Below are 27,200 nucleotides of genomic sequence, written 5' to 3' on the forward strand. Positions count from 1 at the left end.
TTTTAATGGCCACTACCAAGGTCTCAAACTGCATTACATCAAGCCCTAGAACTTGATAAAGTTTGTGAGAAATGGCATTTCTTGTGCAAAAGTTAACCACCTGTGGCTCTTGCAGCTGATCTCCTGCTTTATCAATGCAATGTAATATGCTGTGTGATATGTTTGTTTTCCTTGGTCTGTTGTAAATTGTGAAATTATGTGCAGTTAAGAATTTTCCAGTAGGATTCTCAAAACATTATATAAAGGCAAGAGAAAAACAACTTGTCCTATAGACTCAGTTTCCAGCACTATCATGGCTCTCCTGTGGCTCCTATCCTGCTTGGCTCTCATCAGTGCTGCTTACAGTGAGTTATATTTTGCTCCTCTTCTTCTGAAGCTAGAATCTCAAGTGAATATAGAATTCATGTCATAGTTGTCAGAATTGTCCATCCCAAAGTTTAACTTTGATGGTTATAAACTAGGAGTACACATTCTGATTAAAAAAAAAAATGATTGCTGTTAAGAAATACAATAAAATCTGTCTATTCTGGGGGAGGATGCATAGCCTAGTGGTTAGAGCAGTAGACTATGAACCAGGAGACCAGGGTTCAAGTCCTGCTGTCACTCCTTGTGACCTTGGGCAAGTCACTTTACCCTACATTGCCTCAGGTATGAAATACCTACAGTACCTGAATGTAAGCCAGTATGATATCTCAATTGAGATCAAATGTCAGTATATAAGAATAAATGTAATATCCAGGATTGTTAAACAAATTAACAAATCACCCAGACTGGATGGTATTCATCCCAGAGTTCTGAAGGAACTAAAAAATGAAATTGCAGACCTATTTCTGGTGATGTGCAGCCTATTGTTTAAAACAGCCATGATATCAGAAGAATGAAGGGTTGCCAATGTGATACCAATTTTTAAAAGAAGGCTTCAGGAGTGATCTGGAAAACTAGATTAATGAGCCTGATGTCTGTGCCAGGCAAAATGGTCAAAGCTATTCTTGAAAACAAAATTACTGACCACATAGATAGAAATGGTTTAATAAGGGAGAGTCAACATGGGGTATGCAAAGGGAAATCTTGCCTTATCAATTCACTAGATTTTTGGAGGGTGAAAATAAGCATGCAAAGGTGAGCCAGTTGATATGGTGTATTTGGATTTTCAGAAGGCATTTGATAAAGTCCCTCAAGAGAGACTCCTCAGGAAATTGAGAGGTCATGAGATCATAGGCAGTGTGGACTGGTGGCCTTTTTTAGGGGGAGTGTACATAAATCACCCTTTGCATCTCCTCCTGGCATAGTGAGATTTCTCACAGCAGGAAGCACTTGTTTCCCATCTGAAATGGATGGTTTTCTTCGTGGTATTTAATTTTGTTTGTAGGGCCTTGTGTAAGTCACCTTATGATTCATTAAAAAGGGTTTCATTGAAGGATCTCACCCTGAAGGTGGTCTTATTGGTGGTGATCGGGTCCTTGTGACATGTTTCCAAACTACAGGCTTTGTTATGTAGAGATCCTTTCCTTCAGTGTTTTCGGAAACTGTAGTATCCATTTGCACTGTACCATCCTTTTTTGCTAAAGGTAGTTTTCTTCTTTGCATTTCAATCAATCCACAGATTGTTTGCCTTCAGGTATTTTGACCCCCCCTCCCCCCTCTTTCTCCACATGCCGAAGAGCTTCTTCATGTGTTGGATGTGGATAGAGTCCTCTTATGCTATTTAAAGATCACTAACAGTTTTCGCAAGATGGATCCTCTACTGGGGCTTTCAGTGGGTGGAAGAAGGGGTAGAAGGTATTGAAGGCACTGCTTGCCAGCGGGATTAAGGGAGCTATTGCTTCCACTTACATATGCAAAGGAATACCAATTGCAGATTTTAATATCATCAGCAAATAGATAAATTATACCTTCTATCCCTTCTGCAATGTTTCTCATAAATATATTGAATAGAACTGGTCCCAAAACCAATCCCTGTGGCAAGCCACTTAACACAATTTTCTCTTCAGAGTAGGTTTCATTTATTTATTTATTTACGATTTTTATATACCGATGTTCATTTCAAAAAGAGATATCATATCGGTTTACAATAAGGTACAATAGGTAATTAACTATCCCCTAAAAGGGCTTACAATCTAAAATTTTTGTACCTGAGGCTAAGAGATTACAAAAATAAAATCATCAAAATCAAAGTTCTTAACAATTAAGCAAAAGGTATAACAAGGAGCATATTAAACAAATAACAAATAAGGCTTGGCGCCTTTCAAACTGCCCAGCTCTGTTTGCGATGATGTCAGGGGAGGGGACGGGTTTCAGAATCATGGTTTTCCCCACAGAAATCTCTTCTCAGTTTCAAAGGCAGTTTTTTCAATTTTTTTTGTCTTTTTACCTTGGATGTTAGCTGTTACAAGGTGATCAGCACTGGTGGGTAGCCCTCCCCATCACAAGCGCCTGCTGGCTTGGTGCCTTTCAAACTGCCCGGATCCGTTTGCGATGATGTCAGGGGAGGGGGCGGGTCCCAGAATCATGGCTTTCCCCACAGAAATCTCTTCTCAGTTTCAAAGGCAGTTTTTTCAATTTTTTTTGTCTTTTTACCTTGGATGTTAGCTGTTACAAGGTGATCAGCACTGGTGGGTAGCCCTCCCCATCACAAGCGCCTGCTGGCTTGGTGCCTTTCAAACTGCCCAGCTCTGTTTGCGATGATGTCAGGGGAGGGGACGGTTTCAGAATCATGGCTTTCCCCACAGAAATCTCTTCTCAGTTTCAAAGGCAGTTTTTTCAATTTTTTTTGTCTTTTTACCTTGGATGTTAGCTGTTACAAGGTGATCAGCACTGGTGGGTAGCCCTCCCCATCACAAGCGCCTGCTGGCTTGGCGCCTTTCAAACTGCTCGTTTACCATTACCATTCATTTACCATTACACGCTGTCTCCACTTTATCACCTTGGCACCCACTCCTAAGCTTCTTATTCTATTCAAGAACCTCCTATGTGCGACCACATCAAAGGTTTTGCTGAAATCCAAGAAAATCACGTCAAGTGCTCTTCTTTGATTCAATTCTCTAGACACCCAATCAAAAAAATCAATCAGATTTGCTGACAGGACCTTCCCTTGGTGAATCCATATTGCCTCAGGTGCATCAACCCACCAGATTGTAGATAGTTCACTATTCTTCCCTTCTGCAGAATCTCCATTAATTCTGGCACCACCAAGGAGAGGCTAACCAGCCTGTAGTTTCCAGCCTCCTCTCTGCTACCACTCTTGTGAAGTAGAACCATCACAGCTCTTCTCCAGTCATGCAGCACCACTTCCGTTTCCAGGGATCTATTGAACAGGTCTTTCAGTAGACTCACCAGCACATCTCTGAGCTCCCTCAGAATACTGGGATGTATCTCATGTAGGCCCATGGTCTTGCCGAAGTTATTGCTGAAAATTGCCGAGGCAGCATCCGGAGCCTGAGCTCAAGCAGCCATCTGGGTCCACCACACCACGTGATCCCCCTATAATATCTTCTTTAAATTTAGCCCACTGTTCCACCTCACCTGTTTTCTCCTTGTCTTCTAGTTCTACCTCCAAGTACATCCCCATTTTGACAAAGTACATATTTTTTAAATTCTAAGCTTGGGTCTTCATGTGACCACTCTGTATCCTATTTGCAATATCAAACCATACCATCTGATGATCACTAGTGCTCAGGTAGGCACCTACCCAGACATTAGCGACATTATCCCCCATTAGTGAGCACTAGGTCGAGTATCACACTCCCTTGTGGGTTCCATTACCATTTGTTTGAGCAGAACCCCTTCAAGGACATCCACTAACTCTCTACTTCTTGTAAATTCTGCAGAAGGAATAGTCCAATCCCTATCCGGTAGATTAAAATCTCCAACAAGCAATACGTCTTCCTTCTTTCCCGCCTTTTGGATGTTTTTGACTGGATCTCTGTCCAGGTCTTCTGTTTGAGTCTGAGGCCTGTAGACCACACACTAGTGAAAATGGAAGCACCATCTTCTTTTCTTAGAATGGTCCATTATGCTTATTCTCTTCCTCACATCTCTTGTAATTCAGGTGCTTAGATATTGTTTTTGACATAAAGAGCTACTTTCCCCCCTTTCCTGTCCTCTTTGTCCTTCCTTAACAAGTTATAGCCCGGGATGGCCGTATCCCAGTTGTGAAAATCGGTGAACCATGTCTCTGTAACAGCAACAATGTCCAAGTCTGCCTCCATCAGATCTTGAATTTTATTGTTCAGGCTACGAGTATTTGTGCTCATAGCTTTCCAGCTCCTTTCCCTCAGCTTGCTGCTCTTCTTGGACATCTTATCTGCTATATTTAGCTAACTTTTGTTAATTTCTCCATCCGCTTCCTGGAGTTGTCGGGGGGGGGGGGTTTACCACCCTCATCCTCTGGTTTAAATGCTTTATGGTATATGATTAGAATTTTTCACCTAGGATCCTTTTTCCTGCCACGGACATTGTAAGCCATCTTTGACCCAGAGCCTTTTACTGTGTCATGCACAGCCCCAGCCTCCAATATATCCAAAACACTCCTCCTTACACCAGGTTTTAAGCCTGTATTTAGGCCTTTCCTTCTCCTTTCCATGAACAGGTATCCCTTCTGAAAAGTCAATAATCTTTGCAGTGTTCTCAATCTGCTTCCCCAAAGTCTAGAAACCTCTCTTTACCACTTTGATGCTCTTTCTAGCAAGGTTGTTGGTTCCCAAATGGAAGATCATAGCAATTTAAGGAGCCGATGCAATAAATTTGCATAGAAAGCGGGCGCTGAACAGTCAGCGCCCGCTTTCTTAATGCACCCCAGGCGCCCCCAAGGGGGGAGCCATGCAATATTTAAATGAGGGCGTCGCGTTAGCAAGGAGGTGATAGGGTCGCTTTGTGTGCCCCTAGCACCTCCTTGCTAACGCGACCCCGATTGGTTTTCCTAACTCGGCCATCCGCCGGTTAGGAAAACTGACACTGGGGGTTCAGGAAACGGACGCTTGTCAGTTGAGCGTCCATTTCCTGCACCCGATTTTCAAGAGTTTTTTTAAAAACGTGTTTCTTTTTTAATAAGATTTCTTTAAGCATTTAAAACAAGTACAGAAAAGCATTTTTTTTTCTGCTTTTCTGTACTTGTTTTAAATGCACTCAGCTATTAACACCTGTTCCAGGCAGGCATTAACTGCTGAGCGCTAAGGGGCAGATTTTAAAAGGGTTATGTGCGTAATATACACGCTTAACGCTTTTAAACCCCTCCTGCGCCTGCCGAGCCTATTTTGCATAGGCCTGCCGTCGCACGCAAGTTCCAGGACAGGCGTATGTCCTGGGGCTTGAAAAAAGAGGTGGGGAGTGGGTAGGGTGGGGCAGTCCAGGGGCGGGAGCAAGGCCTCCAGCACAGCGGCTGTGCCAGGGGATCGCAACCTACGCCTGCATAGAGGCAGGCGTAAATAAAAAAAAATAAAGGTAGGGAGGGGATTTAGGTAGGGCTGGGGGCGGGTAAGATAGGGGAAGGGAGTTACACCGAAACCTTAAATCATTCACCCCAATTTTGATAACACCCATCACCCAACTCTTAGGCCTCACTGTATTCTCACTTTCACTATTCAATGCACAATCTCTGTCCAAGAAATCTCTAATCCTCAACGACTATCTCCTTGATACCAAACCAGATATATGTGCTATAACAGAAACATGGCTCAAACCCACGGACACAGCAATTATAAACCAACTCCCCACATCAAACTACGACATCTTCTCCATCCCCCGACTGAAAAAAAGAGGAGGAGGACTCCTATTTGCATCAAAAAAAGACCTCGGGTTCATCCAGCACCCATACAACTCAGACTCTAAGCTAGAAATGGGTCTCTTCACCTCGGAACAACTACAAATCCTACTCGTCTACGCCCCTCCGGGCCTCCTTGAGACAGACCCCTCCCCCTTAGTAGAGGAAATCACAACCCTCATCAAACTGGACGCTCCAGCAATTATCCTAGGAGATTTTAATCTGCATGTGGACAACCCTACCCCATCATCCAGCTGTGAATCCTTTCTCTCAGCCCTCTCAGCCCTGGGTTTCAATCAATTAGTTACCAAACCCACACACAAAGCAGGCCACACGCTGGATCTTATCTTTATTAACCCTGGCATCAAACATTCTTCACGCCTCAAAAGCAAGAAGGTCCCTTGGTCTGATCACTCACTTATCTCAACCGCATTCTCATTGAATAAACCCTCCACCTCCAAAGGGCCCTCACCATCCTTCCCATACAGAAGATCCTGCTCTACAGAAGACCTCAGCTCACACCTAGCCTCTCATCTTCCATCCATTGATCTCTCAAACCCGAACACAGCTCTCCGCTCTTGGAAAGCCATCACAGATTCCATAGCCGACAAGCTATGTCCGCTAGCAACCAAAAAATCACTCCCAAACGCCTCCAAAAGACAACCATGGTTCACGGAAGAACTAAGAAAGCTAAAACAAAATCTAAGACAGAAAGAGAGCGACTGGCGCAAATCCCCAAGCACCAATACACGATCCATCTACAAAGCCACCCTCCATCAATACAAGTCAACTACCTCTAAATCCAAAAGGGACTACTATGCATCCAAGATTCACCACTTAATCTTCGACGCAAAAGCCCTCTTTGCCTATGTCTCCAATCTCACCCAAATCATCCCACAGGAGATTCCCAACGACCTAGCACAACCCAAAGCTGAAGAACTTGCTCTTCATTTTCACAACAAAGTCAACAGCCTTCTAACTCATCTGCCTTCTAATCCCACCGACCCTGCTCTTTACCAGTCTCTTCAACAATCATCCCCCAACAACAATGGTCTGGAAACACTTGAACCCATCTCTATCTTAGAGATACAAACTCTTATAAGAAGAATGAAACCTTCCTCCCACCCTTTGGATACTATCCCCACCAAACTGCTCCTGGCCATCCCTGACTCCATCGCTAAAACATTGTCGGACATCATAAACTGCTCACTCTCCCAAGGACTATATCCTGACGACCTCAAATTGGCCTCCATCAAACCTCTACTCAAGAAACCCAACTTGGATCCTAAAGACCCCAACAACTTCCGTCCTATCGCCAATCTCCCATTCATAGCCAAGATTCTAGAAAAAGTTGTCAATACTCAACTCTCCGAATACATAGAAGAAAACAAAATCCTATTCCAATCACAATACGGATTTCGCAAATCACTGAACACAGAATCCCTCCTCATCTCCATGTCTGACTTCATATTAATGGGCCTTGACAAAGGCCAATCCTTCCTCTTAATTCTACTGGACCTATCAGCCGCCTTTGATACAGTCAATCATTCCATTCTCACTTCCATTCTGGCTTCTATAGGTATCTCAGGCACCGCTCTCTCATGGTTTAAATCTTTTCTCTCCAACAGAGGCTTCAAGGTTAAGATACAGAACAAAGAATCTTCACGAATGGACGCATCCATAGGAGTCCCTCAGGGCTCCTCACTGTCACCTACACTCTTTAACATTTATCTTTTACCTATCTGCCAACTCCTCTCCAACCTTAACCTCAAACATTTTCTCTACGCCGACGACATCCAGATCGTGATACCCATTAAAGAATCTTACACAAAAACATTGGTTCACTGGGAAAACTGTCTCTTCGAAATTAAACATCTCCTGGCTAACCTAAACCTAGTTTTAAACTCCTCTAAAACAGAACTGCTTCTCATCTCCCCAGATAACAATGCCATCTCTAATCCTCCAACTATCCCAACTACTACACAGGTGAGAGATCTAGGAGTATTAATTGATAACCGGATGAACCTTAAAGCTTACATCAACAGAACCACCAAGGACTGTTTCCACAAACTCCAAGTTCTGAAAAGAATTAGACCACTCTTCCACACTCAGGACTTCAGAACCATTCTACAAGCTATCATTTTTTCTAAGATCGATTACTGTAACTCTATCCTACTGGGCCTACCTTCCTCCTATACTAGACCCCTCCAGATGTTACAAAACGCTGCGGCAAGATTACTGACAAACTCCAGGAGGAGGGACCATATATCTCCAATCCTAAAAGATCTCCACTGGTTGCCTGTTCACTTTAGAATCCTCTACAAATCTCTTTCCATAATATACAAAACCATCCATCAACACACCCCACTCGACTTACAATTCCCATTCCAAATTTATAACTCCGCCAGACCAACAAGAGACACACTCAGAGGATCTCTTCAAGTGCCCCCAGCCAGATCTACCAAACACATTACCTTGAGAGATCGGGCCTTTTCAACAGCCGGCCCCCTTCTATGGAACTCCATCCCACCGGACCTTAGACAGGAGCCCAGCCTCCCAACCTTCAAGAAGAGACTTAAGACCTGGCTGTTTAAAAAAGCTTTCCCGGACACCGATTAATTCTATTCAGCCAGATTCTACCACTTCCACATGTAAAAATGTTATTACTAATGTAAATACCTATACCTAATGTTATTCTCTCCCTTTTCTTCTCTCCTCCCAGTTCTTTTACCTTGTTATTTGTAACTGCTTCCTTCTACACAAATAGGTTATTGAATTGTTCACTGTACACCCCTGTTATATGTAAACCGGCATGATGTGTTTGCAACATGAATGCCGGTATATAAAAATTTTAAATAAATAAATAAATAAAAATAAATAATAAGGGGGTTAGAGAGCATCCTTCCATGTACCTCAAAACAATTCACGTGCTGGAGATTATTAGCCCATTAGACACTAATCATGGCCTTGGGAGAGAATTAAAAAAGAGATCACAAACTAAGAAAACAATCAGAAAACCTAAACCTCTCGAGGACCATAAACAAATAAGCCCACTCCATAGCTGAGAAAATTCTCCAGAGATTCAGTACCTGTGCCTTTTTTTCACAAAATGTATTTGCATGTTGAAAATTAATGTGGGCCTCACTCCCACCAACCAATTGGCCATTATTTTGCCTAAAGGTTTTCAGATGAATTTTCAAAGGACTTACGCATAAAAATGTAACATATTATCACAGCAAAAGCTGTTTACCCTTGTTAAGTGCACTTAAGGCAGGTAAAACCTATTAACAATTCAATGGCATATATCATAGCAATTTTCAAAAACCCACTTACATGACTAAGGTGAATTTATACATGGAAAACTCAGTTTTAAGCATGTAAATGCTTTTGAAAGTCAGATCCACTATGTCAAAATTAATTAGGGAGATGGGCCAGTATGACATCAGCATTACTGGATCTTTGCCTGGTTTTGGCATAATAGTAATCAAAGCAGTATTTGCTGAAAAAGGAAAGGATCCCCATACAACGCAGGCCTCAGATATTTCTTGAAGAGGGCTCTCCACCTGATCTTGCAATATCTTGTAAAATCCCCCCCCCCCACCTCCACCACACACACACACACACACACACACACACACACACACACACGCACACACACACACACGCGCACGCACACACATACACTCACACACGCGCACACACACACATACATACACACACACGCGCGCACACACACACATGCACACACGCACACTCTGCAAAACCATCTGGTCCTGGCGTCTTATAGGGCCTTACTGACTGAATTCTGGAAATAATCTCAGCGATAGAGATAGGGGCATAAAACACAGTCACAGATTCATCAGAAATAGTAGGCAGATTACATTCCCATACAATGTTTGCCCCCAGTTCTAAACTGACCCCTTCTGGCAAGTAGAGTTTTTGACAAAAACTCAAAGAAAACTTTATTAATTTGCTCAGCCTTGTTCACTAAATTGCCCCCCAGTATCGCAGACTGCAGCTCTAAACCGCCATCCTGACAAATTTCTTTACCAAATTGTCTAACATTTTCCCTAGATGATTCCCATAATAGAAAAAACGAACGCTTATAAGCTAACATAGCTTTAACCTCTCTCTGGTGCAATAAGGTACAAGTGCCTGCGAAGCCAGTTTCAAGTTGTGCAGCTGAATGTCTGGCTAACTGAAGTCTAACCTGTTAGGAGCATATATATTATGTAATGTAACCGTTTCTCCATACAGCTGACCTTTCAGAATAATATACTGCCCCTCAGGATCCAGTACAATCCAGTTTAAATTCCACCACTTTATTAAATAATATTGTCACCCCAGCTTTTTTACCAGCAAAGGAAGTCAAAAAAACCGTTTCCTTCCACCATCTTTTAAGCTTGCTATGCGCATCTCGCTCCAGCTCATTCTATCACCAGTTCATTAACTGTTAGCACATAGTAACACTACATGCCAAATTTGCTTTGCAAAGCCGAGTCTGCAAAATCTTTCACTATATTTCAATAAGGTATCATTTTTTTACAAAATATTTTAACAAAATTTCCTGTAGCAAAATTACGCATGCTACGTTTTTGCCAAGCTTATTTGCACATAATTCCTGGTACAAAAAAAAAAGTGTGATATTCTACAAAACAGTGTGCAAAAGAGATCCTTCCTTAGCACATCACCCTCTTAATGTGATCTCATCCTTGGCAAGCTTTGTCAGTGCCTCCCCATTCACTTAACCTGTGAATCCCGACCTGTAAAGCCCTTTAGGAAGGGGACACATTTATTTCGTGGAGAATTTAGAGACATCTCTGTAAGTATAATAACTCTATAAGCAAGTAACCCCAGCTTTTCAATGCCTTGCTGTGCTTCACATCTAGGCTGCGGTGTGCCTGCTATCGAGCCCGTTGTCACCGGCTATGCAAGGATCGTGAATGGCGAGGAGGCTGTTCCTGGTTCCTGGCCCTGGCAGGCTTCTCTGCAGGTAAGGGCAGGAGAAGGCTTTTCTATGCCGCTATCCAAAGGGAGCCAGAGATGACCATTTACCCAAAGCTCTGGTTTACTAAGGTTTCGAAAACTCTTCTCAGCGTCTTCTGAGATTTATAATCCTACATGTACTACCGAGGAAACACAATTAGAGACCCCGCAAAGCACTGAAATGGGAGAGTAAAAGTAGGCCTGAGCCATCTGCTTCCTGAATGTCAGAGGTAGACGAAAAGTCTGTCAGACAGCTTAAAAAACTAGAAATCCTAAAACACAAAAATAAATAAAATCATGATGAAAATGTACACTTGGTAGATGCAAAGGGGTTTAAAGCCTATTTAATGCGCTTCCACTTAGTGCGGTCGTCAGGAGCCGACATGTGCAGGGGGTGGGGGGGGGGGGGGAGGGGTAGCTGGAAGATTGTGGTTGTCTATGCCACTATACCAGGAGGTCCTTTCCAGCACAGGGCCTTTGTATTATTTATTTTCTTAATTTAATTCACTTTAGTGCCTCTGAAATACTTGGGTACTTCAAGCGTATCCATCTAATGTGTCCCCTGTGTAGGTTACTGTACATAGGAGGTCCTTGGGACGGTCTGTCTCATTGGCACATGGTATTTTGTCTTGCAGAATTCACTGGGTGGGCATTTCTGTGGTGGTTCCCTCATCAATAAACAGTGGGTCGTGACGGCCGCTCACTGCAGTGTCACGTAAGTTGCATTTATTTATTTATTTATTTATTTGTAGTTTTTATATACCGACATTTGTTTAAAAATATCACATCGGTTCACAATCAACAATACTTCACAACAGGGCTAAATAAACATAGCGTTTAGCGGCCATGCTTTACAAACAATCTTTTAACTTGAGAAGGAGATAGGAACGAGAAGGATGATAGGAGCAGAGATGTGTGGTGTCTTTAAAAAAAAAAAACAAAAAACAGTATGAAATTTATTGGATTTTTCAAAAGGTTACAAAAATCCAACAAAATGCATCCAGCTTGAGCCACTTCCGATAATTCATCGGATTTCCGAGATCCACGAACCTGCAGACAAGATCAAGTGAATCACGATGTTTGGCAGAAGTTGTCGGCAGATTTGGTGCAGCCACAGGGTAAAAAGGCTTGTCTATGAGTTGTACTCCTCTGGCCAGCTAAAAGCGCAGATAGTCGTCCATAGCTCACGTGCTTGTAGCTGGGCTACAAGGAGATGTTCCTGGGGCATTTTAGGTAGGGGAAGGAAAACAGCACACATCATGACGTTTCACAAACATACATGCTGTCTTCCTCTTTTCAGCCATCTACACAAAAGAGCAGCAGCAAAGTACGTGCTTTTAACACAAATTATCGAAAAGTATGTGTTAAAAGCACCTGTGTAGTTTGTGAGTACGTTGGCTATTTGAAAACATTAAGGCTGCCCTCAGGAGTATTTGTAGGTTTTGTGAGGAGCTGGAAAAGAGAGGTAGAAGATTAGGTTGTTTTGTTTTGTTTTATATATTTGTATGTCACTGCTGGCCACCAGATGGCAGATTTGTAGCTGAATTTATTAAGGGAACGATAACTTATGACAAGGTAGACCTTTCCAGCTTGAAGGATTCGATTGGAGGGCATTGTAGATGGGTTCAGTGTGAGCGTGACAAGGCGATGGAGCCAAATAAAGGAAGATATTAATGAGAGTTTAAAGAGAAGTGTCCCATGAGGCTCTGGGCTGGTCTCTGAGGAAAGGGAGTCTCTCGTGGGGTCCAGGCTGTCTGAGTGCTTGGAGTGGAATAAGGCGCCATCCACTATGGTGCCTCAAGTGCAGAGAGAGCATGGAAAGTAAGAAGCAGCTGGTTTAAGTTGTCTCAGCTTAGTCGCTCCCGAAGGAGCCGATAGGCAAAACATGGCCGTGTCGGGGGTCCATAATGCTTGATGTTTGAACATTTATTTTTTATAACCGTGAGAGACCTCTTGTTTATGAGAAACACTTGACAGACAGCTAATTGCAAGAAAATTTTTAAAGGAGTAAGTGGAATGTTTCATAAACTTTCAGTGCATTACTGTCTTGTAATGCTTTGATTACTTTTTAATCATGAACTATCCACCTCAAGAGTCTTTTTTGTGTAAATGAAATGTGCGCTGTGAATATTAAAATCTTGAATGATGACTTTGTTAGAGTGTGAGACAAGCTTATTTATATTCAAAGGTCCTGTTCTCTTTAATGTCCATGTTACCCACACAATACCGCTGTAAGAAGCTGAGATACTCATAATATTTCTTGTCTCTGTTATTTGTCAGAAAATCTCAATTTGTGGTTCTTGGAGAACACGACAGAGGTACTAACGTAGAAGCTATTCAGAAACTGAAAGTTGCCCAGGTAAGTAAAGTGATTGTTAGAGATCATGAACCTTTTTTTTTTTTTTTTTTTTTAAATCAGTAATGGCCCTGATTTATTACTGTTTATAACATTATAACTACATATTGATGTTGCTTTTGAAGTGGAGGCTTAGCTGCTTAGTGCTTAGAGCAGCAAGGTAAGAGCCAGGGAAACCAGGGTTGAAATCGCACTGATGCTCCTTCTGACACTGTGCAAACTACTTCCCCACCACTGCTTCCAATAAACATCTAGGCAGTCACTTTTAAACGGGCCCGTGACCAATTTAATAACATACATGCGTACATGCCCGCAAAAATAAAGTAGGACATACTCATATAAGTCTTGATTTATGTGCATAAGTTAACCAATTTTCAAAGCATGCACATGAAAATGAAATTAACAAGTTTACTAATTAGTTCACAACTTCACCCAATCCTTCTCCAGGTCATCAAGACATTTCTGGTTCTTCAACCTGAACTCCCACCCAAACAGTACTACACAATAAACGCATTTAGTATCACTTACACCAGATAATTAGCAGGTGTAAAAATACGCAAGTAAGGTGGGAGATGTACATGCATAAATATCTTTTAAAATAGCAATTTATGTGTGTTGAGTGTTAGCTCTGCCTAGGAATGCTGCTATATATGTGCATAAAAAGGAGAAGGATTGGGTGAACTTGTGAACACACATATGTGTGCAAAAGTGAATTTACATGTGTATTTGCCACTTTTATAAAATATGGAATATGCGAGTAGAGGCTACTTATGTATTTAATATGCTGATATTTATGCACGTAACTTCTGGAAAATTCACCCCTTAGACTGTAAGCCCCCTGGGGACAGGAAAATACTTCCCGTAACTTGCCTTGAACTGTGTGCTAAATTTATTTATGTATATAAGAAGTTTTCTTCCCGCCTCGTTCAGGGCAAGGAACGATAAAAAGCCCAGACATAATATAAAACATACGTGATACGATGAAAGATCTGCACAAGTATCGCAGAAAGGATAAACAGCCTTGGGGCAAGGTGAAACATGGAAATGAAATAAATAAATGTATCTCTCCAGTTTCTCTTGTTTGCTATTGCACCAATTTCTCTGTGTGGCTGGATACTGTTGTACCAGCTTCTATTCAGTGTCGCTCAGGTTTTTTCTTATTTGTCTTCTCCTCTGTTAAAGGTCTTTACTCATCCCCAGTGGAACTCCAACACCATTGAGAATGACATTGCTCTCATTAAACTGGCTACTCCTGCAGTCCTCTCTGACTCAGTCTCCCCAGTATGCCTAGCAGCTTCAGGAGAAGAATATCAAAGTGGCCAACTGTGCGTTACCAGCGGATGGGGAAAAACCCGATATAATGGTAAAATCTCCAAGAATGTCACTTCATAATAACATCCTGACTCTAGCCCAAGAGACTACATGCTACTTTCTTCTAATCTGTGGCCATGATAATTAAACATATTTGTAGAATAAGTTTAAAGGAATCCATATAATCTGATGGCATAAACTAGTTGGTGTTGTGTTTGAGGCATTGTGGACCCTTGGTCGCAATGGAGATGACTCCGCCCACAGGGAGGAGCCCTGTGGGGAACCACTGTGATAGGCTGACACAGTTAGCAGACACAGAATGGATATTTATTTTATTTATTTATTTAACATTTTTCTATACTGTCGATTGGTGGGGACCGTCACAACGTTTTACATTAAGGCACATAAAAATGATGCTAAAGTATCTTAAGTTACATAGGTGCCATTTAAGGATCGGTAACATAGTTTGTAAATAATATTAATTGGAAAGTGTAATGAGTCATGTCCAATTCTCATTGTATCAGTTTAGGATACTAGATTACCTTTATCATTGTACTTTAACCCTTTATTGCTGAACTTTAAAAAAGAAACTTAAGCTAAATAAAAATTATACACATATTGATTTTGGTTATGTGTTTGTTGTTCAGTTGTTTGTTTGTTTGTACCTGCTTTCCCCTGAGTACTATTCTTTCTCTTTTTGATAAGCTAGTTTAAAGAGCCAGGTTTTTAAATTTTTTCTAAGGGTTTTGTTGTTACTTTGTAGTCTTAACTCCACGGGCATGGTGTTCCAAAGTATGGGTCCTGCCAAGGATAAAGCTCTTTCTCTTACTTGTGTTAGTCTTGCTATTTTGATTGATGGAATAGTGAGAAGTGCTTTGTTGGCTGATCTCAGGTTTCTATTTGGGACATGTACGCAAAGGGCTGTGTTCAGCCAATCTGCTTTTTCATTATGTATTAATTTATGTATGGTGCATAGTGTTTTATACTGAATTCTTTGTTCAATGGGTAGCCAGTGTAATTCTGCCAGGGTTTCTGTGATGTGATCTCTTTTGCTTTTGCCGGTTAAGATTCTAGCAGCTGTGTTTTGCAATATCTGTAGTGGTCTTAACGAAGTATATGGTAGGCCTAGTAGAAGGGCGTTACAGTAATCAGTACTTGCAAAAATCAGCGCTTGTAGTACTGATCGGAAGTTGGCGGTTGTTAGAAGAGGTTTAAGTCTTCTAAGCATCATTAGTTTAGCGTATCCTTCCTTTACTTTTAAAGATATGTGTTGTTTTAAGCTTAGTTCCGTGTCAATTATTACACCTAGGTTCCGTACTTTGTCTGCTAACTCTATTTTTCGGTTATTATTGAGTATAATTGGGTTTTGAACGATCTCTGTGTTTTTTCGTTCTAAATGTATAAATTCTGTTTTCTCAATATTAATTACTAGCTCCATTTGGTTTAGTAGTTGTTTGATGATATCTAGATACATATTTGCTATTTTTAATGTTTTTTCAATTGTGTCGTCAATGGGTAGTATTAATTGGATATCGTCAGCGTATTGTACTGCTGTAAGTAGATGGTAAGCAGGAAGGGAAGGCACTGATCCACGAGGTGCCAATACGCTCAACAGGCTCAGAAGTGTAGTCTCACCCAGATGTTCACAATAGGCAGGAGCCCGCAGTGCGGGTAACACCGCGGCTGGTGGGTGGAGTTGGAGCGCCGGTTCGTAGAGGTACTCACAGAGAGAATGTGTCTTCCTGAGGGTAGAATGGTGGGACTGAAGGTCCGTGGTGCAGGATATGAAGTAGATAGGCCCTCGAGGAGCGAGTACCCAATGGTCCCATATCCTGGAAATGAAATAAGAGAAAAGACCCCCTAGGAGCAGTTGTCTAAGTTAGTGAGGACCCCGAAGGGAGTTAGAAGCGAGAGACCCCCGAGATGCAGGTGTCTAGAGCTTCTGCTGGAGCCAGGTCCTTAGCGAAAGGAGGCGTCTAAGTTGGCAGCTTAGAGCAGGCAGAGTAGCGAAGCGAAGTCTTTGCTAACTCAAATTGGTAGCGGAAACGTAGGCTAGTTATACCCGGAGGTACTGACATCATGCGGTGGGGCCGCCCCCGAGGTTCCCACCATGACGTGTATTTGAGCATCAGAGATGTGCGCGCTCGCACCCTAGGAGGCCACGGGAGTGAGTATGGTGGCTGGGGACGCCCCTGCTGGTTTGAGAACACCGAGGCCTGTGGCACTCGGCACCGGAGACAGCCATCTTGCCCAAAGAGAGAGAAAGGGGAGAAAAAGAGGTAAGGCAGAGCGGTCACAGCCATCTGCAACTGACGGACGCAACAGTTGGACTTTAAGCCAATCCCATAGTTTTGACTCTCATTCTCATTTTGACCCATTTGTGGATCCAATACCACTGTAAGCATGAGCTGGGCAATCACCTGACATTTAGCTTGCATGAGATTGCAGCCCGAAAGTGCAGGTTAAGTAGAAGAGCTACTTGCAAACGTGAAAACACATCCTGTACTTCTGTCAGCCTGTTCCTACCTCCCTTCCTCTTCCCAACATGCAAGAGTATAATTATAAGTTAATTTATATTGAAAGTCTGAGCCAGCTCACATCCAGACTCATTGGCAGTGCAGTGCTGTAGTACTGCGGAAGGATCCGGAGTCGATTCTTGACTCGGCTCAGCCAGGAGAGGGGATTCTGCACAGACAGCATTCCGGGCCCCTGGAGGAAGGAGTCATCACACAATAGCAAACCTTAATGCTTGATTTAGAGAGCCCATGATTGCAGGGCTCCGGAGGAAGAGATAATACCTGGCCCCTGAGGGCACTAACTATGGTGCAAGAAGCAGACTGTATGCATCTGGTACCCAATGAAGCTGGATCTGTGAAACATGTTAATAGCATGTAAGCTTGTGAGGTTAGGTCATGATGCCTTTTTGTGGATTTCACAGCATCATTAACCTACAGTAACTCTATCAAATCTAGATATTTTCAACCACTCCTGGCCTTCTTTTCTTTATTTTTGAATGGTCATTCAGGGGCAATTTTCAAATAGCCTGCATAAAGAACCCAGATGCTTTTAGCTAGTTAGCAGGATAAACATATCCGGCTAACTAGCAGGGTATATTCAGTGGAACAATTGCACCACTGAATATACCCAGCTATCTTAAAGTTAGCTGGTTATGTCTAACCGGATAACCTTAGGACAGCCCTATGGTCCAACCAGAGATAGCCACATAGGTTAAGCAGCTAACTGTCAGGTCGATCCAGTAAAGTGTGCTCCGTCGGAGCGCACTGTCACCCTGCTCTGGACGCGTGTTTTCCCTTACCCCTTATTCAGTAAGGGGAGGAAAACACGCGGCCCACCCGCGGCACCTAATAGGGCCCTCAACATGCAAATGCATGTTGAGGGCCCTATTAGGTATTCCTGAGCGATCCAGTAAGTAAAATGTGCAGCCAAGCCGCACATTTTACTCTAAGAAATTAGCGCCGCCCAAAGGTCGGCGCTAATTTCTTCTGGCGCCAGGGAAGTGCACAGAAAAGCAGTAAAAACTGCTTTTCTGTGCACCCTCCGACTTAATATCATAGCGATATTAAATCGGAGGTCCCCAAAAGTAAAAAAAAGTAAAAAAAAAAAAAAAAAAATTTTGAATTCGGCCCGCGGCTGTCGGGCTGAAAACCGGACGCTCAATTTTGCCGGCGTCCGGTTTCCGAGCCCGTGGCTGTCAGCGGGCTCGAGAACCGACGCCGGCAAAATTGAGCGTCGGCTGTCAAACCCGCTGACAGCCGCCGCTCCAGGCCAAAAGGAGGCGCTAGGGACGCGCTAGTGTCCCTAGCGCCTCCTTTTCCTCGTTTGCACCGCGTCGCCTAATTTAAATACTGGATCGCTCGCACCGGCGAGGGGCCGGTGCGCGCGCCGGGAGAGCGGGCGTTAGTCCGCTCTCCCACGGACTTTACTGGATCGGGCTGTGTGTGCTACTCGGAAACACTTCTCGCCCTCCCCTGGAACGCCCCCGACTTATGCAGCTAAATTCTAGTTACGTGGCTAGAATTTAGCCGCATATGGCTTTCAATATCAACAGACATGGCTTTTGAATATCGACCTCCACCTTTACATACAATATGCACATCAAAAGATGCAAAAGAAATGTTGTGATGTATCCCAAATAGATAAAATGAAGTAAGGCTTTTCGGAAGCAAAGTATACACATAGAGCCTGATTTTAAAAAGCATTTACATGCTTACAACTGGGTTTTGCATGTGTAAATGCACTTTGCGCATGTAAATGGCTTTTTAAAATTGCTACGATAGTATGTTACATTTACACGTTTAACTCCTTCTAAAATTACCTTCCCTGTTTATCAAATATCTGCCTCCATATTTATTTCTGGATTTTTATGTGCAAATTGTCACAATTATTATGCACGTAAAATATACACGTGCATTTTTATAAAATAGGTAAAGTGTGCGTGTTCCTGTATCTCATTTTAAAGTTACAAAGGTTTTTAGGCTGGAAAAACGTTTGGGCCTTGGGTGTTTTGCTGTGGTCACTGAACATTTGGTTCTGCTCTTCATTTGGCAGCATTAAACACCCCCAACAAACTGCAGCAGACAGCTTTGCCCCTGCTGACTAATGATGATTGCAAGGTGCATTGGGGCAGCAACATCCTCGATACCATGATCTGCGCTGGAGCTGCTGGATCCTCTTCCTGCATGGTATGTTCCTGATCAGTCATTCAAGCCCATCTCCCCATCCAGTGCCAACTTTAATTTGGCGCGCTCTCTCCAAAACATACTGTCTCCTCATTTCTATACTGTGCTGCAAGGTGGTTTGTTTATCTGTTGTGGGTTTTCTTCTCCATTCTCAGCATTGATTATCTATGACTACTAATTTTATGCAACACAAGCAGCATCTGCAAAATTGCATAATATCAACGCAGACTGAAGGAAGACAAACCCATCTATTTTAGCTATGCGGCTATCACTACTTATTAGCAATTCTATAGTTCTACAGTAGGGATATGCAGAAGCAAAAATTTTATTTCGGTTTGTTTATTCATTTTGTAGGTCACTAATTTAGCTGAAATTGTTTTTGGGGTTTTTTTCCCCATTTATTCATTTGTTTTCTATTAAACTAAGTGGTAGAAACATGCAGCCTCTTTCAGGCTCCAAAAGTGGGGTTTTCTAATGAATTCTAATGAAATATGTGGGTAGGTATCATCAGAAAGGAGACGAGCACAGCAGCACGCCAAGACTGCTCTCTAAGTGGCACCAAAAGTAATGCAAACAGCCCGAGACACCGTAAAGGGACAAAACGGTACCAGGAGCGACAGGAGTTATCCAAGGTATCGTGACAGGAGCACTCCAAGGCTCCAACAGAGGGGCAAAAAGCACCAAAAACAGTGGCAAAAACATCCCAAGGTGGTGTGAGCAGCCCAAGATATCAAGCAACAAAAACCCCAAGGCACCAAGAGAGGGTAAAAGCAGCACACAGAGCACACCGTGAGCAGTACAAGCCAACCATCCAAAGGCTTCAAATGAGGAGCAAAAGGCACCAACAAAATTGATGCAAAGCCCTGGGCTGGGAGAAACGAGAGCAAATCAGACCAGACCTGGATCTATGTAAGGCTAAGGAGTAAATGAACCATCTGGAAGATGGAGAACTTTAGCATTCCAGGGCAGAGAGAAGTCCAAGGAAATCCCTGAAAGAGATCTGTGGTGCTCCTGAGACCTGCATACAATATATAGGGCAAAAGACTAATCAAATCATGAAGAGGCTAGAAGATAGGGAACTTACTATCCTTGGGGAGGGAGAAGCTAGAGGAAATCCCTGGAGGAGGCCTGATATAGTTTCCCTATGGCATAATTTGGTAAAGGTGCATGGGTTCAAACCTCTAGATAGTTTTCTCCATTGCTGTGCTATAATCCATCTAAAGGCTAAATACTGGACAAGACCAATAGTCAGTAGGAACTGTAAGGAAAGGACGTTTGAAGAAATAGTCCAAGAAGGCATGAAAGCATTAAGGTAACTTGGTAAGGTCTGTGCAAAGCATCAGATTGTCACAGCAATAGTCACCAAACATCATAAGAGAATTTGAAAAGAATCTCAAAGACAGCTGGAGCAGAGGCAGAACCATTCCAAAGTACCAAAAGAAGCTTGGAGCAGCATTAGTGATTAAAATCACACATTTTACATGCAGAGCAATGCAGCAAGAAAAATGGCATCAGTGGGTTGAGGCAGGAAGAAGAATGACTTCAAAAGCCCAAGACCCCAAAAGAAGGACATAGTGGTACCAAGAGGGCCATGAAGAGCCCAAGGGTTCATGACTGGTGCAGCAAGGGTGCAAAGCATTGGATTGCTACCACAAGATCAAGAGCTGGCAAGTACCATAAGGAAAGGAAAATTGGAAAGAAACTTGAAGATAGCTGGAGCAGAGGAGGAACCATCTAACAGTACCAAAAGAGACTTGAAGCAGCAGTAGTTGCAGTGGCACTGACAAGTAAAATCTTAAATGGTAGGTGCAGAGCAATGCAACAAGAAGAGTGGCATCAGTGCCCCAAGATATACAGCAATGTCTAAGGCAGGATAAAGAATGGCATCAAAAGCCCAAGCTACTAAGGGGGACAAAGCGCTATGACGAGTGGTATGAACACAGCTCAAGGGTCTAGGAGTGATGCAGCAAGTGAGCAAAACATCAGATTGTCATGGCAAGACAAGAGTTGGCGAGTACCATCAGGAAAGGGAATTTGGAAAGAAGCTCAAAGACAGCCTGAGCAAAGGAGGAACCACCTAAAGGTGGCAGCAGCAGTGATGACAGTGACCCTAGCAATAAATATCACAAGTAGTAGGTGTAGCACAATGCAGCAAGAAGAATGGCACTGCTTGGCAAGCACAATTAGAATTCTTGGCAGTGGTACACACTGCCTATTGTCTGGCTATATCTATGCAGTGTACTACAGGTGTACAGTAAAATACTATACCCAATAACTTTTACAGTGTGTGCAAAAATGTCTCACACACACTGTTTATGTGTGCTGACTCCTTTTTCGCATATATAAACATTGTGACAGAGAAGAAACAGACAGGGCTCAGGTTGGTGTTCACTGCAGTCTGTCACGGAAGAAAATAGTAGCTGCAGATTAGAAGAGAATACTGCAACATAGACAGTTAAGACAGAGAGACAAACTGGCAACAAAACCCCCCAAAGTGTAGAGTGCAGGGTATCAAAAACAACGCAGGCAGCAGAATTCCCAAAGCGAACAGTGAATTGCAAACAGCATGGAGTCATCAAAATCCCCAAGGCATAGAGTGCGGGGTATGAAAAATAACACAGAGACATCAAAACCTTCAAGGAATAGCATGCAGGGAATCGCAAACAGCAAAGAGGCATGAAACCCCACAAAGCGAGGTGTGTATTGTTTAGCAAACACTACAGAAGAATCAAAACCCCCACAGCATCATGAAATGGGCAAAGGGAAACAATAATTATATGAGCAGCCTATGGCAACAAAAGAGCAACAAAGGCATCAATAACAGTAACATGAAAAGTACACCAAGTTAAACCGTTGTGATGGTATACTGCTTAACGACGGTATAGAAAAGATTTTAAATAAATAAACACCAAGGCACTACAAACAGTATCAACAGTGACAGGGGTTCTCCAAAGCATCATGAGAGAGCCAGGAACAGACCAGGCAAGAACAATGGCAGATTTAGACAGCAAGGCTGAAAAGAGATGGAGTAAGAGGAGAAATTTCTATCTTTTTCTTTTTTTTAATCATTATTTCTTTTGCGGAACAAAACACCCCAGAATAAACAAGAGAGATGCAGGGTGGGAGAACTAAGACAGGATCCTAGAGAGGTATAACAAAATAGTAAGGTGAAGACCCAGGAAACAAGTGGGCTGGGAGGAGAAGCTTGTATTTTTTTTTTCCTTTTTAACATTTTATTTTGGGGACAAAACATTCCACTATAACCAAGAAAGAGGAATGATGGGAGAACTAGGCAAACAATATGGAGGCATCAAAACCCCCCAACATGCAGTGTCAAGGACATGGCAGCAAGGCAGAGTGGCAGCAGCACCACCAAGATGTAGCATCAGGAACAGGGTAGCAAGGCAAAGTGGCAGCAAAACTCCACAAGGAGTAGCAACAGGAGCAGAGCAGCAAGTTAGATTGGCAGCAGGACCCCCAAAGTGCCTTCAGTTATCCTGCCACTCACTTGAGAATTCTGGGAAATCTAGGAAAGGCAGGCTGATTTTCAAGAAGACCAACTTTTCCAACCACTCTGTTGGCAGTCTTAAATGATGAGAGTTACGGTGGCCCCTGGCCACTGAGAAGACTTGTTTGCTGGGACTGCTGGTTTGTGAGCAGGAAAACTAATGCAGACCCACCTTGGCCAGACTGTGGATTGGTGTGCCCAGCATGTCAATGGATCTTTGACCATGCCCTTGATGGGGTCTGTCAGATAGCATGTCACAGAAATTTCTGAGGGTTTCTCTTTTCCTGGGATGGGGTGAGGAGTCTCTACTGCCAGCGTCTCTAGCTATGGCCATCGTCAAGGGAGACAATTCTACGGGGGTAACACAGAAGTGGTGAATTGAGTTGGGGGAGGAAATGGTAGCTCACTTTACTCCTGTGAGGTGGCCTCTCTTTCCTGTGCTACGACACCTATGACGTTTGTGTTCACACAACCCCTAGCTGCCAGCCGTCTCCTTCATGTAAGTAAGATGCTGGGACTGGAGAGCGACACTTCCTTTCATCCATGGGTCAGAAACCGTGGCGAGCATGTAATTATTACTTTCAGACAGAGGTTTCAATCTCTCTTGCACCTGCTGCTACAAGAAGTCCACAACCTGTAACCTCTACTTTCATCCCCTTTTACTCGTGGAAACCTCCTCCAGAATATCTACTTTTGGGGATGATCCTGCTTGGTGATGTTTCTGGAACTCAGATCCTCTGTGGCTTCCTTGATCAGCTTCAGAACTTGGTATTCGCTGCCTCATCACTACATAGACATGATTCCCCAGGGATCAAGCTGTACCTTTCTCCATTTCCAGAGGCAGGTCATGAAGTGATATCTGCTACTCCACTAACCTCTGCAGCATCAGATAGGTGTAATTCCACCGAGTACCAACATCTTGAATCAGACACTTATGAGGCGTTCCAAATTCTTCCTGCTTCTCATGGAGAAGCTTCCCACATTTCATGCTATGATGAAAATGCCCTGCTATTTTTCTGTACCTTTCTATCAGTCCTTCAGGTCTGAAATCCAGTGTTCCTTGGACCCCCAACCCCAAGACATCCCTTATTGCCAGGTGCAGCAGGTGTGCAAAGCAATGGATGCCCTGATAGCCCTTATTTTCCATTGCCCTTGTCATATTTGCATCACTGACTGTCACAAATAAAAGCCTGCAAAAAAACTCCTGCCTATTCTGTCTAGCTGCCATCTCTCCAGCATCATTCTTATTGCTGTTAGGCTATTTCATGCGGTACAGGTAGTATCCATAATCTGGGTGTGCGACACAGCCCACCTGCATCCTGATGCTCGATTCTCACTGGAGCTGATGCCTATGCTTGCCTTGGCCAGCTCCCACTAGTGTGTCATCAGGTAGATGAGGGCATGTATAGCATTCGTGCTGGTCCAGATGTCACTGATAAAATGCACGTTACTCCACTCTGCCTTGGCCAGCTGTATTATACATGCAGCTATGGTACTGATTACACAGGGAGGGAATAACCTGCCTAGAGAATGTAGTCCTGGAGAGCACTTATTTTAAATACAAATTTATTTTCCATCTATATTGGACCAGTTGTGCTAGGGGAATTACATAATAAAATATATACAATTAATATCAAACTATAAAAACATACATTTAATAGCGCGCATATCATTCAACATAATATCCTAGCACAGTGACTTCTTTAAGGCCAACCCATAGAGCAAAATGAATACTCTATGAGAATGCCTCTAAAAACAACATAGATTTGAATATTTAGGAAAAATACTTTTAATCTGATATTAATTGAAGCTTAGCAGATAGAGCATTCCAAAGTTAAGGAGCCCACTACTGAGAACGCTCATTGATGGGTTTAAGTGAGATATACTTCCTTCAAGGATGGCACTGGAGTTGAGGTTGAAGCTGGACTGTGATGAAAAAAGCCAGGGGCATCCCTCAGACTCTCTAATGCCCCTTTTGCTCTTCCTGGGAGTTGCTCACAATACCGACAGTATCATCTACCTCCCCTACCTCCTCACTGGAGGCTAATGTACTACTGACTAGAGGTCTCAAATTCTTTATGGCCACTAGCTCTTCAGTATCCTCTGATTCAGGGAATCCAATACATGATTATTCCTCTGAATCAATTCTTTTTAAATTACTGCTTCTATTTCCTTAGAAGTAGTAATTTAAAAAATGCTACTGGTTTTGGGTGTTTCACTTCTGCTGCCCCCATCATTGATCTGTCCTGCTAATGCCAACCTCAAATGGCTTTCCTGCCTTTTGCTCCTGCTCCAAAGCAAGAAGAAGAGGAACAGGCAGCAGTGGCACATTCTCTCACAATTTTAATTTCTTATAGCTTGATCTGGCTTCCACTCCTGGCTTTCTGTGGCTAAAAAAAGTTTCTTAAATTTAGCAGAAGGACTCCATTTTTTAATAATGGTACTAATGCTTGTACTTCTGACAGGCTAGGCTGGCTCTGTAGTAATACCCAATCGTCTATCCCTTTCATTCTTCTGCCCACTGCCATTCCTTCCTCTCCTGTTTGCTCAAGTGGCATTATGGAACTGGAAGGGGCTACTGGAGTTTTTTATGTCACAATATAATTTTTTGATGTTCTATATCATTCACTAATATCACTCTAATACTGACTGAGTGACTGTCACATACACTCAATCAAGTTCACAGACTGAGTTCATTTCAGTGCTTAACAAGCACTGCCAAGCAGAGTTAGAAGCTTGCAAATGGCATAGTCTCTGTCTATCCCTTACAATGTGTGCAAAAATCTCTCACTCTCACGCACACACACACATATACACACACAATATATTTATTTGTACTGCTGACTGATTCCTTTTGCAAACACAAAATAACCAGTCACACACAGAAGAAAGAGACAAGGCTGGCAAGGCTACGCTTTTGTTCACTGTAATCTGTCTCTATCTGCAGATAAGCAGTGTATTATGCAGATTCAGATAGAGACAAAAAAAATCACTGCTGTTTATTCACTGCTTCTCTATCTCCAGTCCACTGCCTCAGTGAACAGACAGAAAGCAGTGCCTCTGTCTCTCTCTCTCACAGTGAGAGCACTATGACTGCAGCAGTGATGATTAGAAAAAGCCTTTTACTAATACCAAAATTATTCTTTCTTCTTTTTTATACTTTTCCTTTCACTAAGACAGCCTTTCCTTGTGAAATTCAACAAATAAAATTGAGTTTCTTTTCTCATGTTCAGACCTTTCAATGGGTAGATGTCAGCGTCACTTGATCCAGGTGCCAGCTACAGTTAAAAAAAAAGCTTCACTTTGATTGGTCCACTATTCTGTCTACTTGCCTACTTCTCCTGCCTCATTGCCATTCAGACTATTACCTCACAGGTATTGCTGGTTTGCTATAGTTACCAGTCTCACTGCAGCACTTTCACAAGGGCCATAGACTTAAATGGGAAACATAAATGAATGAAACAAAAGTTTTTGTTTATATTTGGAGGCACCCTCCATTCGTTTCAGGGGGGCCATGAATAAAACAAAATTGTCTCATTTGTTGCATTTTACCCATTCATTTCAAACAAATGTACATCCCTAATACACATTGCTTTACAGATACACATATGAAATAGTCCCTGCTCCATGGAGCTTAAAATTTAGTCAAGGCACATAGGCAAAATTTAGCTGGAGAGCAAGGAAATGTAAAATGTTGGGGTTTGTCTGCTAAACCTTTAGTACATCAGGCCCTAAATACCTTTGTTAAAAACCATGGACTGGAACATATTTAGTACAAGGGTAAACTTGAAAATATCCTGAGGAAAGAGATTTTCATAATTAGCATTACTGGACTTTAGATCCAACTATTAAAAGAAGCCCCAGAAGCAAAATTAGTTTACAAAGAAATTAAATATAATAATAGAGTTCCAATGATGATGTTGGTAGTCTTTAGACTAGATACTCAGCAGGTACAGATTCAGGCTCAATATCTGGAAAAAGTTAATCAGATAAAGTTGTTCAGTAAATTTTATCTGGCACCTACTAGCTGAAGCAACATCTCGAAGGCTTTTTTCCTATTCTGTGTCTATGGTAAAATGCTTAGTACATAGGCTCTTAATTGGAACAAATAATCAGTCCGATTACATACTGAATAAACTCTTAAAATAATTGAACACATGTGAAAGCAGCTAGTCTTAAGATCATTCACCTTAGTGTCTCAGTGCTGTATTCTCGTCCTTGCATTACGTGAAGATATGAACGCCTCTCAGATATCCCTAGTTAGGCCAGAGCAGGGAAAGGACCCTCATTTTTTTTCCATGTCCTATATCTGATGCTGATAAACTGTTCTTTAAAATCCTCTCTGTGTCTTTGGTTTCTAGGGTGATTCTGGTGGACCCCTGGTGTGCCAGTCAAATGACATCTGGCGTCTGGTTGGCATCGTATCCTGGGGCAGCAGCAGATGTGCCACCAACAGCCCAGGTGTCTATGCCCGCGTCACTTTACTCCGTGCCTGGGTGGACCAAATTATTGCTGCTAACTAAATGTGTCCAACAGTATATAAACACCAAAGTCAAGCAACTAATAAAATAATGACGCTTC

General features: G+C 42.6%; 1 protein-coding gene across 1 annotated transcript; it reads left to right on the forward strand.

Moving 5' to 3' along the window:
* The first annotated feature begins 255 nt into the window (after positions 1-255).
* On the forward strand, positions 256-27,200 carry LOC115096112 (chymotrypsin B-like). The gene is made up of 7 exons (XM_029610639.1): positions 256-344; positions 10,648-10,751; positions 11,380-11,459; positions 13,025-13,103; positions 14,283-14,463; positions 18,981-19,114; positions 26,981-27,200. The coding sequence occupies exons 1-7, from the start codon at positions 293-295 to the stop codon at positions 27,140-27,142; spliced, it is 792 nt and encodes a 263-aa protein (XP_029466499.1). The 5' UTR covers positions 256-292; the 3' UTR covers positions 27,143-27,200.

Source organism: Rhinatrema bivittatum, chromosome 7 (genome assembly GCF_901001135.1).
Source record: "Rhinatrema bivittatum chromosome 7, aRhiBiv1.1, whole genome shotgun sequence".
Lineage (NCBI taxonomy): Eukaryota > Metazoa > Chordata > Amphibia > Gymnophiona > Rhinatrematidae > Rhinatrema > Rhinatrema bivittatum.

Bases quoted from the DNA above. Each gene is read 5' to 3' on its own strand.
- LOC115096112 (XM_029610639.1), top strand. From the start codon at position 293: ATGGCTCTCCTGTGGCTCCTATCCTGCTTGGCTCTCATCAGTGCTGCT. The intron at 10,752-11,379 runs GTAAGGGCAGGA...TTTGTCTTGCAG, and splicing joins CCTGGCAGGCTTCTCTGCAG to AATTCACTGGGTGGGCATTT. The intron at 11,460-13,024 runs GTAAGTTGCATT...GTTATTTGTCAG, and splicing joins GCCGCTCACTGCAGTGTCAC to AAAATCTCAATTTGTGGTTC.